The sequence below is a fragment of the Symphalangus syndactylus genome, chromosome 5 (assembly GCF_028878055.3).
Source record: "Symphalangus syndactylus isolate Jambi chromosome 5, NHGRI_mSymSyn1-v2.1_pri, whole genome shotgun sequence".
Classification (NCBI taxonomy): domain Eukaryota; kingdom Metazoa; phylum Chordata; class Mammalia; order Primates; family Hylobatidae; genus Symphalangus; species Symphalangus syndactylus.
In genome coordinates, this window is record NC_072427.2 from 5,070,416 (window position 1) to 5,090,960 (window position 20,545).

At 52.5% G+C, this 20,545-nt stretch overlaps 1 protein-coding gene across 6 annotated transcripts in view; it reads left to right on the forward strand.

The window, feature by feature from the left end:
- Positions 1-2,207: 2,207 nt before the first annotated feature.
- The window catches only part of PCSK6 (proprotein convertase subtilisin/kexin type 6), a 195,198-nt gene continuing 176,860 nt past the window's right edge, over positions 2,208-20,545 (forward strand). For 4 of the 6 annotated variants that reach the window (XM_055277040.2, XM_055277041.2, XM_055277042.2 and 1 more), the window contains exon 1: positions 8,328-8,670. In XM_055277040.2, the coding sequence (XP_055133015.2) occupies positions 8,347-8,670 (324 nt within the window). In that variant the 5' untranslated portion in view covers positions 8,328-8,346. Of the gene's footprint in view, positions 2,847-3,460; positions 3,626-8,327; positions 8,671-20,545 lie in introns of those variants that run through there. The other 2 variants (XM_063640040.1, XM_063640041.1) reach the window with 1 other exon arrangement.

Genomic DNA, 20,545 nt, shown 5'->3' on the forward strand with positions numbered 1-20,545 from the left:
TGACAGCCTCCACTGTGTGCTTGGGGGAGGGTAGAGAAAAATCTTGGATTTTTCTCTGTGTGAGGTTGGAAGCCATGGAAGAATTTAGAGCTGAGGAACGGCCTGATCTGACTTCTATTTTCACACGATCCTCTGTGTGAGGATTGGTGGCAGGAGGCAAGGCTGGAACAGGGAAGGCATTTAGAAGGCTGTTGAGTTTCACCAGGTGACAGGTGGGGTGGCTCGGCCCAGGGACGTAGCAGGGGGCGTGGTGAGAAGTGGCTGGACTCCGAATGGATTTCAAAGTAGAAACAACCAGACTCACTGACAGTCTAGACACGGCTGTGCTGGGGTGAAGGGAGGGGTTAACAATGACCTCAGGCTTTAGCCTGTGCAGTGGAAATGTGGAGTTGGCATTTGCCGTCATGGAGAAAGCTGGGGACAGGGCAGGGCGGCGGGGGCGTTTTGTGGTGGGGACGGGGAGGACCAGGAGGTCAGTTGTAAAGTGCCTTTAGACATCCAAATAGAGAAGCCGCCTGGAGTTCTCCAAGCCAGCGACAGGCACCGAGAGTCACCCACACATAATGTGCACCTAAAGTTAGAGAATGACTGCGAGCGTCGCGGGAGTGAGGGTGGGTACAAAAAAGAAGCTGCCCAAGAGTCGGGGCTTGGGGCACCCCGATGCTAAGAAGGAACCAGCTAGGGAGACTGAGGATAGGCAGCCACAGAGGTGTGAGGAGAACCAGAATAGCAGGGGCAGCTTGGCAGCCACAAGAGGAATGTGCTTCAAGGGCAAGGGGTGTCAGCCGTGTCAAAGGTGCAGGAAGGCCTCCAACACGAGGGCAGAGAACAGGCCCCTGGAGTTAGCAGCGTACAGGCTGCGGGTGATGGTGATGAGAGCCGTGGGTGGGCAGTAAGGGTGTGGCTTGAGTGCAGGAGAGACTGAAACAGTGGGTGAGGAGACTTGAGAGTTTTGTGTTGCTAAAAAGGGAAGAATGGGAGAGTAGCTGGCCAGAGTCCTGTGGGTTTTTAAAGACAGATGGTATAACCACATGCTTGTACGTGCATGGAGGTAACTCAGCAGGAGAAAGGGTGATACTGTGAAGCGGCGGCTTTGGGGAGCTGGGGTAGCTTGGGATCCAGCAGGTGAGGGAGGGGAGGTCCTCAGTGGGCCCTACCACCTGCAGCAGTGCTGCGAGGCAAAGCCTGGCACAGGTGCAGGTGGAGAAGGACGGTCCCTTCCGAGAAAGGAGGTCAGAAGGAAGCAAGGCTGTCAGCTCAGGGTGAGGATGGAGGACGCGAGTTGGACAGGAGGGGTGCGCGTTGGGAGAGACTGCCAGAGATGTGTAATGACGGCTGCCAGGCGACAGCAGCCGGGGTGGCTGTGTTTCTTCTCCACCTGCATTCAGCTGAGCGCAGGTGCTGAGTGGAGGGAGAGGGAGACGAGGGCACGGAGACGCCCGTGAGTGAAAAGCGGTGTCATGTGACCTCTCCTGGAACCCTGGGCAGTGAAGGCAGGAGGTCAGAGGTGATGTGAAGGGGCAGCAGGGGCAGGAAGGCATAAGAAGCCTTCTCAGAGTTGGGTGGGGGAGCTCTGGCACATGTGCAACTAAGGGGAAGGATCTGGGGACAGGAAAAGATTAGAGGGTTAGGAGTTTGGGGAACTGCCAGAGCAAGACCCTGCAGAGGGCAGGATTCCCTGGGGACCAGGGCACCAGGGGAGGGGCAGCTTCGGAGAGGGACAGGCAGGGGGATGCAGAAGCAATGGTGTTTGTGCCTTCTGTGCTCTTGAGGAAAGAGAGCAGCTAAAGGGTGGGGTCTATAGGAACTTGCAATTCCTCAGCCCCACCCAGCCCGGCCACTTCCTGTATACCACAGCCCAGCAGGTCCCCCCGCAATGCCCATTTTCCCATGATGTATTTCCACACTCAGCTTCTCAAAACCAGACTTTTGTAGGAAGGGATAACCTGCCAGCTCTTCTCCTCTGCTTGTCACGGTGAAGACCCCACTCCCACCCCGTCTTCTGCTTTGCTCTCTTTGCAGGGACTAGGGAGGGAGCCCCAGCTCCCAATTCACTCTCACTCGGGAGCGCACTTAGGCCACAAACCCAAAACCCACTCTGGAGCCAAGGGGTGTCTTCACGCAGGAAAAAGGCACACCCCACTGCGGGGCTTGTGCACAGTGCAACTCCATCCTTGCCCTGCCGGGTGTGGAGGCAGGTGGGGAAAGTCAGAGTCACTGCTGCTTAGGCTGATTTGTGTTGTATTTAATTTATGGAACACATTAATTCTAAATAATGCTTGAGCCTTCCTTCCCCTTCCCTCTTGTTCTTCCCTTCCTTTGTTCTTCCCCTCCTCCCTTCCCTTTCCCCCTCTTTCCCTCCTTCCCTACCTCTCTTCCTTTCCACTTTTCGATAAATATGTGCTTGGAGTCTGCTGTGTGCCTAAGAAAATCTTTATGAAGGTGATACAACAGAAACAGGGAGCAAGAGGTAGACCCCCAAGGAACTCGCCCAGCTGCCTCCACAGTGCTGCCCCTTGCTAACAGCATCCTGGTTTTGTTCAACCTGGGGCAGCAATGTGCTCAGGGAGAGTTCCCCAGGAGAAGAGCTAAGACTGGTCAAAAGCAGCCTGAGCCGCCCTGCTCACCTTGTCTACGATTACCTGGCAGCAGAGGGTGGGCCTGTGACCCAGATCTGGTGGGTGAGGACTGAGAGGAAGTGGACTGGAGGTTTAGGTGCTTTCTCCCCAGGGAGATGAAGACATCCAAGAGATGGAAAGTCGCTCCTGCGCTTCTTCCCTGGAGGCTGTCTTGAGAGCATATGATCCTCCCATCTGTGGCAGTCATCTAAGAATAGGAGAAAGCAGGTAAAGTGTAGAAAAGCTGCCTTGAGTGCCAGCATCACCGAGCTGCTGAATTAACAATGCTGGGTCCACCTACTACCAATTTCTTGTTTGCAAAATAATTAATTGTTCTTATTGTCTGCACTCATTTCAGTTGGGCACTCTCATATTTTGTAACCAAAGGCGTCTGGCACACGTGCAACTAAGGGGAAGGATCTGGGGACAGGAAAAGATTAGAGGGTTAGGAGTTTGGGGAACTATTGCAGCAAAGAAGAAATAAAGAACTATGATTTTTCTATCTCATGTGGCTCTGAGCCTCCTGGATGCTGAGGTGAAAAGGGAAACGAGATGAATTCCCAAGCTCTCATTCTTAGTCAGGAAGAGCTTCTCAGGGAGCTTCAGCTTTTTTGCCCCTAAATTCCTTGTTTGACACTAAATTTAGGGAGTTTAGGAAAGGAACACTGGGATATATAATTGCTAGACCCACAGTAATTGTTTCACAGGAGAAGCAGTTTTCAAGGGCCCTTTCTTAAGAAAACTAGGATCTAGATATAGAGTTTAAACAGACAGGAGAGCAGAGTGGGAGCTGCTGCATGCCCTCCCCACCCCAGATAGTCACATGTCCCCCTCCCCAGCAGGGAGCAGAGCTCAGTATGAATGAGCAGATACTGAAGAGACCGCTGAGAAACTGTGAACACGGAGGAGAAGGCAGAGCCCAGAAGGACCCAGAGCCTGGAGCTGCAGGGGAGCAAAGGCCCCTGACCCACCACTGCTCGGGGCAGCAGCTGTGAGTGGGATTTGGGGTGAGTAAAAAGGAGAGGAAAGAAAAGTGTGAAAGGGAGTGGAGAGGACCTGACTGGGGAAACCCCTGGTTTGTAGAAACCTGGGCTTGGGTAAAGGTTTCTCGGGGACGGTGGGAGGGGCTGGTGGGAGGCGGAGGTACAGTCTGCCCCGGATTCTCCCTGTCTCAGGCCCACTGGCTGTGTGTGACCTGCATCACACCTCCTGTTCCTGGGGACCTTGGGCGTTTATCTGGGCTCAAGAAGCACTGTCAGGTCTAAGGAATGACTGTATGTCCCATCAGTGTCTCGCCTCTGAATGCTGTCTGGCCCAAAGTATCCGAGGGTTCTCCCGATAGAAATATATTTGAAAATTCAACTGAGCCAGGCAATTACTTAGAAAAAGGCTTTACCTTGCTGGGGATTCACAACAGATTTTCATGAAAAATGCTGTACTCTCTGTACCTTTTCTGTAGGATATCAATAGACGCCACGCTCACACATACACAGACACAGCAAATATATTTGGAAGAATTCAACAAGTTTCTTTACTGCAATATGTCTTGAAGGCATTAATATCATATGTCATCAAATCTAAGATATACCCTCAATTGGAAGATGTGTCATTATTTAATGTATTACTAAGAAAAAAAAATGTCCAAGATGGAAATTCTCACAGGAGATGCCTCTCTAAGGATGGAACAGTGAAAGGCTCTACTGTTGGCCGGGTCTGGTGGCTCACGCCTGTAATCCCAGCACTTTGGGAGGCTGAGGCAGGAGGATCACATGAGGTCAGGAGTTCGAGACCAGCCTGGCCAACATGGTGAAACCCTATCTCTACTAAAAATACAAAAATCAGCCAGGCGTGGTGGCTTGCACCTGTAATCCCAGCTACTCGGGAGGTTGAGACAGGAGAATCACTTGAACCCGGACACCAGAGGTTGCAGTGAGCCGAGATTGCACCATTGCACTCCAGCCTGGGTGACAAGAGTGAAACTCTGTCTCAGGAAAGAAAAAGAAACAGAAAAAGAAAAGAAGGGAAGGGAGAAAGGAAGGAAGGAAGGGAGGAAGGAAGGAAGGAAGGGGGAAGGGGGAAGGAAGAGAAAGAAGGAGGAGGAGGAGAGGAGAGAGAGGGGAGGGGAGGGGAGGGAAAGACTCTACTGTCAGTACAGGAGAAAATGAGAAATAAACCCACCATGGAGAGGAACAGCAAGGAATCATCAGGGTTTTATCTTGGCCCTGGCGAGGGGAGGGAGAAATAGGGAGATGCCCTGCACTGATCATTAGAACCATAAGCTGGTTCTCACTCTGGGGTCACACCATTTAGCAGATCCCCAAGGAGTTTCAGAAGCTGTGTCCCCAGATCACTGGCAGAAGCAAAAACAAACCCTCTCTGGAAGAACTCAATTTCAGCCCAGGCCACTGGTGATTGCAAAACACCAACTGTGAGATGTTTCTTGATTTGGGGATGTTAAGATGTGAGAAAATGTGCACCCAGGCATAGATGAGGACAGTGAACCCTCATCCAGAGAAGGTCAGAGTATTCAGCCCTAACTACTCTATCCCACTGGAGAGCTCCTGGTCAGCAGTGGTCACTGTTGCCACTATTTATGGAGTGCTGACTTCATGCCAGGCTCTAGGTGCCAGGCTCTGCTCACATCAGCTCCTGTCATCCTCACAGCACCTCTGTATGGGGACAGCAGCGTTACTATTATTTTCAGTAGGGCAAACTGAAGCAACTTTACTGAGGCTGCACATGAGTAAATGACAAAGCTGGGCTTTGAGTCCACGCTCATCTCCGGTATCCTGAAGGTGGTGTCCATCAGATATTTTTCAAGGGATGCTACTCTGGCCTGCCGAACCTAGCATGTTGCCAAAAATGTAATTTTTCAGTGTCTGTTCCCTACACAGAGGCAATTTCTGCATCAAAGTCTGTCTTATCACATCCTAGAAGGCTGCGCAAAGGCTCTCGCTGTCCAGTGGTCTTGGCCGTATGGGTATTCCCGGGCTCTGGCTGGACAGTCCTGTGCTTGCTGTAAAGGGATCAGTGATGGGCATGAGAACACATCATTCAATGTCTTCTCCTCTTTTCTGATTTTAAAAGATGTCAGTATAAATATCACAAAACTTCCAAAATATGACCAGGCCCCAATCACCTTTCTGGTCCATGTCCTGTCCCTCCTGAGGCTCGAAGACCTCAGTCTAGGAAAGCAGCACCCCCTCCCTCCCCACAGAGCTGTGTGGACCTCGGGGGCCATGTGGAGAGCCAGAGCCTGAGTAATAAATCCCCTCCCTGCAGGACAACTAGCCAAGTTTTATTACAGATCCTATCACAATGAAAAGGGCTGGTATTCCTGTGATTGAGCTAATCTCATCACTGTGTAAATCAACAGGAAACCCACAGGAGGCGATTTCATTCAGGATGTTCATTTTGGGAAGCTGGTCTTCCTACAACATCAGAGTCAAGATATTGCCAGGGCACTTCCATGATAAATGGAAAGTTTAGCCCAAAAGGACCAGACTTGTTAGTAAAATAAATTCAGATCTCTCCAAAGAAAAATTCAGATGCATTTTAGTCTCGCCTCAGTACAGCAGGCTGAATCCCTTAATCTACCACATTATTACGGAAACACCCTTATCTCTGTCTGTCAAAATCACTGCCATTGCGGGGGCTCCGTCTTGGGAGGCACTAGCTGCTTTATAATTATTTAGCTGATGTGCAGTGTACATTATCTTGAAGCAGGCCACATATTTGAAGAAGAACAGCACCAGATCCAGGATGAATCTGAGGGACATCTGGCCAGCAGGGGAAGGGGAAGAGAGGTAACGCATGTTGCCCAGACATACTGCTGCTAGGTGACAATGCAATGCCTCCAACCCTGTCCCCTTGACTCAGGCCAATGTCCCTCTTCTGCAAGCCAGTTGGCTAGGCAGCCAGGGCCATGTCAGGCAGAGGCAGACTGAGGGTTCTGGGTACTGTTTCTGTCCAACAGGTATGGCGGGTTCTCCTCTAGCGCTGCCAGTTTGCATGAGGGCCTCATGTCTCTCCACTAGCAGGGGCTGGTGAGCATCCAGTCCATCTGTAGGAGGGACACACGGTGGCTGTCTTCTGCAGCGTGGGCAGGCCTGGAGTGACTGCCCAAGCAGCTGACCCCAGTTGCCAGGGGAACGCAGAGAGGTGAAGTTACATTTAGTGTAGCAAAGCGAAGGCCGTGTGGGACTTTGATCTCCAGGTTCCAAGATGGGCCCTTGGGAGGAGCCCTTGTGAACATGGATGTGGCCTGTTGGGATGGGGCCTCCCACCTCCATTAGGGGTGACTCACACCTGCAGAAATGATGAATCATGTGGGTTACGAAACCAAAGGGCTCCTGTGAGGGAGGCTGGAAAGGACCTCGGAAACCATCTCTGCAGACCCTGTCCTCTGCCCATCCCCTCTTGCCCCAGCCTCTCACCTCCAGCTGCCAAGCCACAGACTCCAAGTGAATCCTGCACGCTCAACAAGAGACCGCTCCTGGAACTGAGCATCAGAGAAGCAGCTTCCTTCCCACCTCAAGGCCTTCTCGACCTTTTCGTTTTACTTCCTATATTAAGCAGGTTGATGGCTTGCTTTCTGGAAGTGGGCCAGTAGGACCAATGGGTCCTGGGAGGGATGACAGAAGAGATCCAGCAGCGATCCTCACCCTTCATCATTCCTTGGTTATGGTGTGAACATTTGCATACATCTCCAGGGTGCTTCAAATCATTATCCACTGGATACCAGGCTGCTCCAGGCAGCAGGGGTGAGGATGATTCAACTGACTTTCCCACTGCTGGTCCCAGCTCAGTGGGTGCTTTTAAGAGTGTACATCATCTAGTGAACACCTACCACATGGCAGGCCCCTGGGCTCATCAGAACGAACGTTTATGGACAGCTTATTGTACAGCAAAAGCTGACCTCATCCTCAAATCAGCCCGATGGGGCAGATACCACTGTTCCCCCCGTTTTACAGGTGGGGCGCCTGCCCTCAGCCAGGACAGTCGTTTGCCCAAGATCACAGCGATGCTAAGTGGACGGCCTGCGGGTTCACCTGCACAGCCTGCCTCCCGGGATGGGCTGTGGCCTCCGCGATGGGCTGTGGCCTCCCGGGATGGGCTGTGGCCTCCGCGATGGGCTCTGTGCGGTGGTTTCCCGGGTACACGCTCGTGAGCCCGGCTAACGCGCCACGTGCCTTTGCCCCGTTCAACATGTCCCTCCCGCCAGGCTTGGTCCTGGGCGATCCACCGTCTTCCCGGCAGCTTCTTCTCCCCGGGACCCCGCACACCGGCGAGCCGTCTGTCCGGGGAGGCGGGCGAGGCCCCCCGCCAGGTGAGTGCGGCCTCCGGCGTCCGGCCGGTCTCGGGAACAGGGGACTCGCCTGAGACGCCAGGGCCTCCCCGCTCCCAGCAGAACTGGCGGGGCCGAGGCCGCCGCTGGGGCACTACTGCGTCCGGAGAGCCCCGAAAGTCGGCGGAGAAGTTCCCCCGGTGGGGGGCGTCTCGGGCCGTCCGGACGCGTCTCGGCCCCGGAGCCTCAGGAGCGCGCGGGCCCGGGGGCGCCGCCGAGCCGCGCGGGCGGGAACGCGCCGCGGCCGCCTCCTCCTCCTCCCTGGCTCCCGCCCGCGGCGGTGGCGGCGGCGCTTCCCCGGCGCGGAGCGGCTTTAAAAGGCGGCACTCCACCCCCCGGCGCACTCGCAGCTCGGGCGCCGCGCGAGCCTCTGCCGCCGCTATGCCTCCGCGCGCTCCGCCTGCGCCCGGGCCCCGGCCGCCGCCCCGGGCCGCCGCCACCACCATCGCCAACGCGGGCGCGGGGAGTGCGGGGGGTGCGGGGGGCGCGCGGGGCGCGGGGGGCGCGGGGGTCTCCGGCGGGCCCGGGCTCCGGGCGTTCGCGCCGCGTCCCTGGCGCTGGCTGCTGCTGCTGGCGCTTCCTGCCGCCTGCTCCGCGCCCCCGCCGCGCCCCGTCTACACCAACCACTGGGCAGTGCAAGTGCTGGGCGGCCCGGCCGAAGCGGACCGCGTGGCCGCGGCTCACGGCTACCTCAACTTGGGCCAGGTGAGTGCGGCCGGCCCCGCGCGCCCAAAACTTTCCCGGCGGCCTCCGGCCCGCGCCGCGCGTGGGGAGGCTCCGGGACCGCTCGGGGACGGCGGGCGGCCGGGGCGCCCTGCGCGGGGGTGGGGGGTTCGCCCGGGAGGGCGCGCGCGGGACACTCGGCGGGGGGGAATCGGGGTCCCGCGTGGGCGCCCACGCTGGTCCGGCGCGCCGGCCGCAAGTCCCCTGGCGGTGCCGCCCAACCCTGCGCTCGGAAGTGTGGCCTCAGAGGCCGGGGCGGCGCGGACACCTGCCGGGCTCCGGGGGAGGCTGGGCTGTCTCAGGCGTCGCGCGCCGTCCGTCCGCCGCTGGGTCCCGAGCGCCCACCCAGCTCTCCCCCGCGGGGGACCGGCCCCTCTGCCCTCGACGGGCGGCGCGAGCTCCGGACCCTGTGCGCGCCAAGGCGGCCGGCCGCTGCTTGGGTGACAGGAGCGTGGCCCGGCGTCTCGGGGACTCGCGCTCCCTCGGTGTCCGCCGCTCCCGAGGGTAGACGGCCGGGAGCCTGCACCCTGGAGCCCGGCCACCGTCCGAGAGGCTTTGGGACAGCGCAGGGCCGGGGGTCCTGGGTTTAAAACCTCTCCAGGAGCGGAGGGAGGGCGCTTGGTTTGTGGGCTTCTGCCGCGTTCTGATGGCAGAGCGGTGTGACCTTTGGCAAGTCACTTCCCTGACGTGCTCCTTTGCAGTCAGTGGCAGTGTCTACACTGTTTGGTTGTCGGAAAGATCTAACGTTGCATTGCCACAGAGCCTGGACCGGGGCCAGCGAGGAGCCCTCCCAGCCCCGCACCCGACGGGCTTGGCTGTCACCTCTGCTGTCAGTCAGCAAGCAGGCCACGCCCTGGGCACAAAGGCGGCATTACCCCCGAAGGACCTCCCGGCGGGTCCCTTTTTCCTCTCTCAACCAGCTACCGGGCTGAGGGGCGGTGAGTTGGGGTTGATCCAGATTTATGGCTCCTGGAGAGGCCATTATTTTGGGGTCACACCGGGGGACCACTCAGTGCAGTTAACAAATCTACAAACTAGACACTCAGAGGATTAAGTGAAGTGACAGGGAAGCACCGACTCTAAACCTTAGTGCCAGGTTGTGTTAAATTTAGTTTCATCGTTGGTGGCATCGGCAGAAGCCAGCAAGGTGTGGTGGCGTCCCTGATAGAAATGACGTTTGTTCTGCATCCCAAGCCCCACGTTGATGTGCTGTTAGGTGTGTGGCCTGCTGGAGGGGTAGATTCTACCATTTGAATGATAGAATCTTCACAAGGCAGGCAGGTTCGAGTTTATCTGAAAGAATGCTAGCACATCTTTGGAGACCTTTTAAATGTATGTATATATATATACAAAATGTTACATATATACACATACACACACACACATATACACACATGTATATCCATATATATATATATATATTTTTTAACCACTCAAGTCCCTCCAAACATCCTGTGATTTCAGATTTTGCCTTTGGGTAGCAGTGACTTCGTTTGTCTCTGTAGTTCCTGACTCTCCCTGGCTGAGTGTCCAGGCTGAAGGAGGTGTTCCTCATATTTGCATAGTGCCCCTGGCTCCTGCCACACTTCGCTGCTGTGCCCAGGTGGCCCAGCAATTTGTCTTCAGCTAAAAGTGACTTTTAAACTACATGATAAATTACAAAGTGCCTGGGTTTTGGGATTCTAAAATTAAATGAGCAGAATGGAGCAGAAGTTGAGCTGGGAGCTCACACTGCAAGAGAGAGGTAGAGAGGCACAGGTAACTCTCCCCGGAAATTTCCTCTGTGGGAATAAAGATGCCTAACCCTTGGCCATGCCGGCCCTTTGAGACAACCTCTGTCAGACTCACTGAGTTCTTATGTGCCGTCTGCTCTCCTGATTTTGCGGATGGGAGAGAAGATTCCCCCTGATGCACACTCCGTACCCAGGATATTCTGGGGAGTCAATCGGGGTCTCCCCAGCTCTGTCTAGTGCAGCCAGCATGAATGCCATGCAGCGTGGTCACTCAGGCATGGTGCTGGCAGTGGCACTGTGGTGACATTCACTAACAGAGAGATTAGCTGGTTGGGGATAGGAGCTGTCTCAGATGCTTGTGTGTGATTACTCTCGGAGGGCTTATTACTCCTTATTCCAAAACGAGCTTTTCTTTCCCCCTGTAAGTGCACTGGTAATGTGGAAAAGGCCTGGGGCATTTGAGCCTCTACCCACTCAATGAGAACTCTTTAAAAACCTTATTTGCCTTTTTTTCAGCCAGGAGAATCTGTGACTCATAAATAAGATGCAGATATTATTAGCTTTGACTTACAGATGAGTTAAATGGGGGTGAAGTAAGGGAAGGAAGCTGTTTGTGTTCACATGGTATGCGTATGTCACCTCTGACAGTTCCAACCCTGCTCATTTTCTTCTCCTGTATTCTCTGGTCTGAGATCTCCTTTGTGAAACTCCTTCTCCAAGCCCTTAATGGGCAATTAGTGTTATGTTCTGTACTTGCCTGAATCACAGCCCTGGTTTTCTCCCAGATAGTTGCTGTGCTCCAAGTTCTTGCTTGCTTGTTTTACTTTCTTCCATACAACTAATAACTGGATTCAGTTTATTTTACATGGTCCAGAGGTAATTTAGACTGGTGGTTATTCACCTTTCTTGAGTCCTGGCTCCCTTTCAGCATCTGATAAAGGCTGTGGATCCTCTCCGTTATAAAATATGCATCACCAGGGACAAGACAAGATAGCCTCTCTTTGTCCCTCTACTCATCATTCCAGGTAACACCACAGGATTTCAAAGGGAATAAAAATGTGGAAGTGTCCAGTGTCATTATCGGCAGATGACATAACTACATGGATAATCCAAAAGAGCCTGGAGATTAGCCCCTGGAGCTAATAAGGGAGTTGGTCAGCAACAGCCACCCGCAGGGCAGCACATCTGAGAAGACAAAAGAAACCATTCTTCATTCTTGCATAAAAGCTGTGAGATACTTTGAAATAGGTCTTTTAAAAAGGTGAGACTTTTATAGAGAAACATAAAATATTTAGAAGAAGGGCTGAGAAAAGAAAGTTTAGGCCAGGCATGGTGGCTCATGCCTATAATCCCAGCACTTTGGGAGGCTGAGGCAGGCGGATCACCTGCGGTCAGGAGTTCAAGACCAGCCAGACCAACATGGAGAAACCCTGTCTCTACTAAAAATACAAAAATTAGCCGGGCGTGGTGACACGTGCCGGTAATCCCAGCTACTTGGGAGGTGGAGGCAGGAGAATTGCTTGAACCCGGGAGGCGGAGGTTGCAGTGAGCCGAGACCGCACCATTGCACTCCAGCCTGGGCGACAAGAGCGAAACTCCATCTCAAAAAAAAAAAAAAAAAAAAAAAGTTTAAATAAATGGAGAGATGCGTTGTGTTCATGTATGGGAGGGCTGGCTCTCATAGTTGCCCCAGTTTAATCTGCAAATTCAATGTAATCTAGTTTAAGCCATGACAAGATTTAATGTGGAATATGAAATCACACAAATGAATTATAAAATTAATATGGAAGAGTAAGGTCCAAGAATACCTCAGACAACTCTGAGAAAGAAGAGGAGGAGGGGAGTTGTGGTAACGACAGTTCAGCAATAGCATCAACTCAAACCCAAGCATGTGTGGGAACTGGTACGTGTGAGCTGAAGAGTTACAAATGGATGGGGAAGGATGGGCTATTCACTAAATGGTGCTGGGAGAACAGGCTCTCCCCGTGGAAAAACAATTCAATCCTCACATTACACAACAGTGCATTCCAGATGGGATTAGAGACTATATATAAAACTTTTAGAAAGAACTACAGTGGAATACCTTTGTCACATTGGGAAAGGAGTTCCTAAACAAATTATGAAAATAAATTTTAAAAAGAAGAGATTGATACATTAAGATAAAAATTCTATGTAAACAAAGGCATCATGACAGAGTTAAAAAGCAAGTAATAGACTGGGAAAGTATTTACAATATATAACAAATGGATGAGTACACAGATTATTTTGAAAACTATAAATCACTAAGAAAAAAGGATACATGCCAGGTGGAAAAATGGGGAAGTTTATGAATAGAGAAGTCAACGAAGAGAAATCCAAATGACCAGTAAACGTAAGAAATGATGCCGGCTTCACTGAAGCTTGCTGGGTTATTGGAGCACTGCAGTGTAGGCAACGATGAGATACCATTTCACACCTATCGGGTTGCCTGACATGGAAGAGTGTTAGCGTCACGTGCTGGCAAGGATACAGAGCAATGGGAACTTTCAGTTGCTGCTGGTGGAGATTGGTATAGTTTGGAGAGCAATTTGGCAATACACGGTGAGGCTGAACTGCACCAGCAAGTCCACAGCTAGACATCCTGGAGGAACTCTCCCACATTTGCACAAAGAGACTTGTGTAAGAATGTCCATGCAGGCATTTTTTTAAATGAAGGAAAACCCACCTTCCTTAAAGTAGAATAGAGAAATCAAAATAGTCACACCATGCCAGACTCTACAGTGGTTAGAAATGAATAAACCCGATCTATATCTACACAGATACATCTCTCAAATGGTGTTGAGAAAGAAAAAAAGCAAATTGTAGATGTCCAATGTGATCATATTCACGTAAACGTTAAGAAACACACAAAGCAGGCCGGGTGCGGTGGCTCACGCCTGTAATCCCAGCACTTTGGGAGGCCGAGGCGGGTGGATCATCTGAGGTCAGGAGTTCGAGACCAGCCTGGCCAACATGGTGAAACCCTGTCTCTACTAAAAAAAATACGAAAATTAGCTGGGCATGGTGGTGCACGCTTGTATTCCCAGCTACTCAGGAGGCTGAGGCAGGAGAATCGCTTGAACCCGGAGGGTGGAGGTTGCAGTGAGCTGAGATGACAGGACTGCACTCCAGCCTGGGCGACAAGAGTAGGGTGAAACAATGTGTCAAAACAAAAACAAACAAAAACAAACCACAAAGCAATACTGTACTAATTATGGATGCTTATAGATGTAGTAAAAGTATAAAAGTGTGGGCTGTAAGGATCTGCATCAAATTCTAGTTAGCAATGGCCTCCAAGAAGGGAGGGAGGGGAGAGGAACTTCAAACTTTATCTGCAGTGTACTACTTTACAACACACGCTTATGTGTGTGGGTGTGTGTATGTATAAATATACATGGATTATATACAAAATTGTGCCTAGACATTTTGTACTTTTTTGCTTTGTATCAGGGTATATTACATATGGTGATGTGTACAAGTGTGTATATATACACACGCATAATATAAAAACACAAGTATATTGACGCATATACCTATATACATAGACATATACACAGATACACATAAAACATTAAAGAGATAAAAAGAAAAGGGAAATGCACATTGTACACCTACCCCATGGTGCTTCTGGACCATCTGAAGCACGCCCTTGGAGGCACAAGTGCCTGCAGCCCCAGCTTAAGAAGTCCCTACTTTAGATGTCCAGACTGGGCCAATCCACTTGTCAAGGAAATGGTGACAGAGAAACAGAATGTCTGGCTGCAGGTCACATGGCTGTTTGGACAGAGTGGAACAGGGAGCCCAGGAACCCTTCCATTCTCCCCTGCTTCTTTCTCCTTCCAATCACCCTCACTCTAACCTGTGTGCATTGTCAGCTTTGCCACTGTGACTCAGAAGAGACAAGTTGCTTGTGTGAAGAGGATGACAGCAAGGTATTCTCCATATACCAAATCACAACAGCTCAGCGTCTGCTGCTCTTGGAAATGATGTTTATCTTAAGGGTGGTGCTTGGATGCCATGCTTTCCCTTGGGTTTTTGCTTTGCCTGGGGTATTGAGCTAATTTGTTGCTTCTGAGTCTGAACATAAAAAGGCAGGCTGGCTGCCAGGGCCCTAAAAGATCTAAGAGCCTTAAATGATCTTGAACTTGCCTTAAATAGTTTTACTTAAAATAGCTACTGAGCAGGACATACCTGGCCCAGAATTTCAGGTGAGCCTGCACAATTCATTTGTCAGCAGAGGAAAATTGTCATGCTGCAGACAACTTGTTCTTGCAATGAAAAACAAGCCGAAGCCTTAACCAGGTGTTAAAATAATGGGCCAGAACTTGTTCCAGCCAGAGTGTCAGGGGTTTGTTAGGGACAAGGGGAAACCCCGAATAGCAGTCACCTGTGACCTAGTTCTCTGGGATTGATTTTCGCTCTAAGGCTGTCTTGGTTTTATGCTCTGAGCCAAGCTGGACTGGCTGTGCGCGGCTGGCCTGCGAGAGGCTCTGGGTGTGAACTGAGGGACAGAGACAAATGAGGGTTATGAAGCCCACTGTCTTCACCCTCCTGTCTGACGTCTTCACCCAGATGTGATGCGTTTAAGTGGGCAGAATTTTAATTGACTGGACTGCCCTCCTGAGTCATTGGAGCTGGTGTGGGGAGTGGCGATCGAAGCTGAGCCAGCTGCCATCTGTGGAGCCAGAAAAGCTCCAGAAGGCAGCATCCAGGGGCAGACTCAGACTCAGGACTGAGCAGGTGGCTGAGCTGCCTGGACCATTAGAAAGGCTTGAGTTTCTCTAGGTGGAAGCCAGGGAAGCAAATGAGAAACACAGAGCTGTTGATGGGCTAGGGGAGGCTGGGACACTGCCTGATACTCTGCCGGCTTTGAGCTTTGGGTGGCGACAGGGACACTCAGGGCTGTCCAGACCCTGTTCTCCAGTGTCCGCAAACTGCCTGCCAGCTGGGGAACATCCTGAGATTTTTGGATCTCTGAGCCTCTGCACGGATTTTGCCATCTAGGAAGTAGTTCCTCTGATCTGCAGCTCAGCCAGGCTGCCGACACCTCCCCCCTCCTTTTACTAGAGCCCTGCCCTGGGAGGGCCTCCAGGTTGTACTTGCCCTGGGTGGCTGGCCTCCCCCTGGCTCCTGGGACTGGGTCTTGGCCTTGCCACTGACCAGAAGCCCTAGCCTTGCTCCCCCCAGCTGATGTTTCTCATGACTACTCTTGCTTTGAAGGCCCTCACCAGCCCTGCAGGGAGGTGTCACCAGGCCTGTTTGATGGTGATGAGGCCTTAGATCCAGTTACCTTCTGACAAACCAGTGACTGATAGGCCAGGGCTGGACCCCACACCCTCTGACTCACCTTCTACTACTGCTGTCACCTTGTACCTGCTTTCCAGACAAAGGTAAATCATCAGACAGAAAGCCTTTCAGCTCTCTGCCAAAATGAACAGATGAGTGACATAGGAACCTCCTCAGACCCCACCAGCCACTGTTTCTCCCTCTGTCCACCTGGTGTGTGCACATGCTGGTGCATGAACGCGCACAGATGCAAAGGGCTGCACACCAGCATTGCTCTGTCTCAGAGAATCTGTACTGGCGCCTGCTCATCAGCATGGAAACCACTCACGCCTCTCTCTATCGGAGGGAAAAAGAAAAGCCCTCCAGCCCTTCTAGGAAGCCACTCAAACTATCCATTTGAGTCACTGCACATTTCAGTCACTCAAGCTGCACATTTATCACCTGGACTGTTCATCTTTTGCTGAAACCTCCTTCTTGTGTGGGTCCCTGTCTACAAAAAGAGACCCCTGTCTACCTTAGTGGCAGAGCTGGAGGCCTAGAGGTCACCATTGCCTCCTCCTGCTCCCGTGCTCCCCCAAGCCTGTCTCATTGTCTCCTGAATGGCTCGCAGGCTCCCTGTGTTGCCCCTGCCACCGCCCAGCACAGGCTGTGGCCTCTGTGGCCTCTACCTGCCTGCACTGCCTCAGGGCCTCCTCCTGCCCCACCCCACCGCCTTGAGCCCTGGCTGTAGCTCCAGCTCTGCCGAACCCCTGTCTTCACACTTTTGCTTCCTTTCAGGCTTGCTTCTGCTGTTCTTCCTGCCCAGAATGGCTTTACCCTGTCACCAGGTTAGCCCCTCAGCCTTCCCAGTTCTGCTCCACTGTCAGTTCCATCAGCCGACTCATCCCGATTTCCCCAGCTCACTGGTTGTGCCCTTCGTCTGGGCCCCCAGGCCCCCTGCCACCTTGACGTTGCCTGCTGGCTTGCCTGTTTCTGACACTGGGCTCTGGGCTTCCTGGGTGAGTCAGCCCAAAGTTAGTCCTCTGGCTGCTCTCTAAGGTTAGTTCCGATTCTGCCACCTCTCTGATGGCCGGCGGACGTGCGTTCATTTATTCAGCGAGTATTGCCGTGTGCTCTCACTGGCCTGGGCACTTAGAGATAAGAAAATGTGGCCCCTGCCTTGCAAGAGTCTTAAGAGACTCTCGGTTATGAGTCTTTGTGAGGGACCAAGGCCAGGCTCCTGCACTTAAGTGTCATTTATTGAACCACCCCCACCATCGCTTTCTCATCCCAGTTGTTTGCTTTCTGGAGTCACTCGATAGGCCCTCCCACGTACGTACTTGTACGTGAGGACACCTTCTTTGTGATACTGTGTTTGCCTCTTGGTCAGGTCAGCTCCACGCTGATCTGAGAGCCCTGTGTACCCTGCAGGCCCCACTAACACCCTGGAGGCCCCACTAGTGCCCTGGAGGCCCCACTAACACCCTGGAGGCCCCACTAGCGCCCTGCAGGCCCCACTAGCGCCCTGGAGCTCACTGTGGATGCTTCAGACCCTGCGGGTCCTGTCATCCCATCAAGCTGTGGTTCTTCCTGATGTCCTTGTGCCTCTGCTCTTTGAGCATCTTGAGGACCCAGCAGCAGGCGCAAGGCCCCCTGTCTAGTCCTGCAAGGAAGGGGGATGAATAGACATCAGCTGTCAGGAGCCTCACGCTCCATGGGATGGGATCAGCAGCCTGGGGTTCCCATGGCAACCAGTTCATCAATGCCCTCAGTGTCAAGACAGTGGCACCGTGGAAAGGAAGAAAGTCTCATTGTCTTGCCTTGGCTGCTTGGGCATAAACAAGCTGCACTCCACAGGGACCCGCAGCCACGCCCAACCTGTGGCTCTGCCCAGCCGCACACGGGCCCGTTTACTGAACTGGGCTGGGAAGAGGCTGTCCCTGTTAGTTCCCTAATCTTCCTCGGGGGCTCTTGAATTTCTGCCACGGGCCAGCATCCGTCACTTCTAGAGTCCTTGTTGGGAAAATACATCTTCTCGGTGAGAGTGGGCAGAAACAGCCCAAATGGAGCAGACTGCCGAAGCTCTGAGTGATCAGCCAGACCGCCTTGGGGCGAATCCATCAGTGGGTAATGGTGTCACTCGCGTTCCTGCGAGGAACCTGGACTTCCAGACTTTCCCCCTTTGGTTTCAAACACCCTGGTGACAACTCTCAGCCCTCGCACCAGAGGTCTGGATTCTTCAGAGCCCTAAACCTCACGCTGTCCTTTCCCTGCTTTAAAACCAGCAGAGGTTCCCGCCCAGGAAAGCATGATACATCCAGCCCTTGGTGAGTGAGCCCACCCTCCCTGCTGCTCTGTGCTCCCCCAGAAGCCTTCACTTTCACCACACGCTGCTTCATTAAGTCCAGGCCTTTGATGTTCAGGAAACTTGCCATGTGCTTTTTCTTTCTTTTGCACCTATCTGTTGCTGTCGTTTTAACCTGGGGGCCCCTTCCTTGTGTGGTCTACCCGGGCCCTGCCCTTCTTTGGCATTAGCCAGAGTGCTGCTTCCTGACCTGCCTGCAGCCCTGCCCTCTCCAAGCTCCACGGAGGGGCTCAGCCGTGGCGTGTGGGCTATCCCTATCCCCGCTAGACCCTCTGGACCGCAGCGTCTCATAGTCCGCGTCTTTACGTGACTCATTTTGCTTCCTGAGGCCCTAGCCCAGTTCCTGGCACTGAGAAGGTTTAGTGAATGAGAAATTGTTAGAATTTTTTATATCAGGACCTGTGATGTCCTGATTCCATTCACCAAAGGCAAATGATCCTTACAGGGTGAGTACGGAGAAAATGCTGACCTTGTTATCTTCACTTTTGCTGCGCTCTGGCAGGTTTGTGGGCAGCAGATACTTGTGATGTTTCTGTACAGTCAAATATCGCTTGTGCTTCCCACCTTTTGACATCTCTGGGTACCTTGTCTTTGGGTTCTGTGTTTCCTGGGACTGAGTCTTGCTGAGTGATTCCAGTGTCACCTGCAGGGACTCTGCTCTCAAGGCCAAGGCAGATGCTCAATCATCTGTGCCACGTGGCTACTCCCAGGCAGAACCGGCAGATCTGGACAGACCTGGGCCTGGTGTTCTCTGAAGCTCAGAATGAGCATCTTGCTCCTTGGTGGGCAGAAGAACAAGAGGAAAGGAAGCCAGAAAAAAAGGGGACTGGGGAAGCCACAGAAGAGGGAGGGAGGGAAAGTGGGAAGGAGGACTGAGGACAGGAGGCATGGGTGTGTCCTGTGGCCTCGGTGGAGCCTGTCCTGTGGAAGGTTTATTTTCTGTAAAGAAGCAGAGTCTGGCTCGTGCCTGTACTCAGCCTCTCTGTCCCCACACGTGACTATCCTTAGAATGGCAGCTGGGTCCTCGGATTCCAGTACCCCCACCACAACTGCCGCCGGCCGCTCCTGTGTCAGTCTTGGCTGTCTGCCAGGCACTGCTGATGATTGCCCCCAGAACCCCACTGTTAATCCCATTACACAGATGAGCAAACTGAGACCCACAGAGGCTGAGTAACCTGCTGTAGTAGTAAGGGTCAGAGCAAGGCTTTCAACCTGGGCAACGTACATTCCAGGCCTTCCTCATAGACGGAGTCCGTGTCTGTTAGGAAAGGCTACAAAGAGCAGGTGGCATGTGAGCCGCCACGGAACTTGGCTTGGGGTTTTCTGAGTGGCTAGGGCAGAGGGGTGCAGTCCAGGCAGATGGAGGGTTGGGGCAGAAAGGACCTGTGAAGGAGTCGTAGCTGTACTGTGGGATCCTCCCTCCTTATCAGGGCTCTGGCCTGGAGCTCACCTCAAAGGCTTATCTATGCAGGAATGAAGGCAGCATTCTTGATATGGAGTCTAGGAGTCTGAAGGTCAGGGAACCTTTCTTGGATACCCTCCTTTCTGCCTACCAGAACCCTGTGTTTCCCACCTGCTGGGAGGCAAGTGGAACACAGTAGAACCAGATCCCAAGAGGAGAGAAGAGGCTGGAGGGGGACCCACAGTTGCATAGAGGGTAGCATGGCCTAGTTATAAGACTGTTTACACTACTTGATTCTTCTCAGTATAATACAGAAAGGATATGTGGATACAGAATATTTTTGCAACACAGAAAAGAACAAGAAAACTATAAAAATCACCCATAGTCCCACCATCCCAAAATAATCACTGTTGACACTTTGGGCCATGACTTTTTGTTTTGTGATTCTGTGTCTGAGTATGTGTGTGCACAGTCATATGCAGGTTGAATATCCTGGATCTGAGATGCTTGGGAAAAGAAATGCTTTGGATTTCCAATTATTTCAGATTTTGGAATATTTGTATTATGTTCACTTGTTGAGCATCTCTAACCTGAAAATCTGAAATTGGAAATGCTTCAAAGAGCATTTCCTTTGAGTGTCCTGTTGGGTTTTGGAGTATTTTAGATTTTCAGGTTAGGGATATTCAACCTGTTTAGGTATGCATGCACACACACACACAGATATACACACACATGCATGCACATATATTCACCAATGTCTTATACAAATAGGATTGTCTACTTTTGCAACTTGTACCTCCCAAGTCAATAAGTCTTCTATGGCGTAACTTGCAATGGCTGCTCAGTGTACCTTTACGTAGCTGGCCCATCATTTATGTAATTCTTTCCTGACATTTAGGTCAGTGAGTTCTTTATCACTGCTTGGGGAGGTGGATAGTGCTGCAGCTGCTCTGGAAGGTCAGGACCGTGCAGGGAGGTGGAAGAGGCTCTGCCACTGCACTGTTCCCCCGCCCCACATGCCCTGGGTCCCTGGTTTTGGTGTCTCATCCCACCTCCCTGCATCTCCCGTCTGGT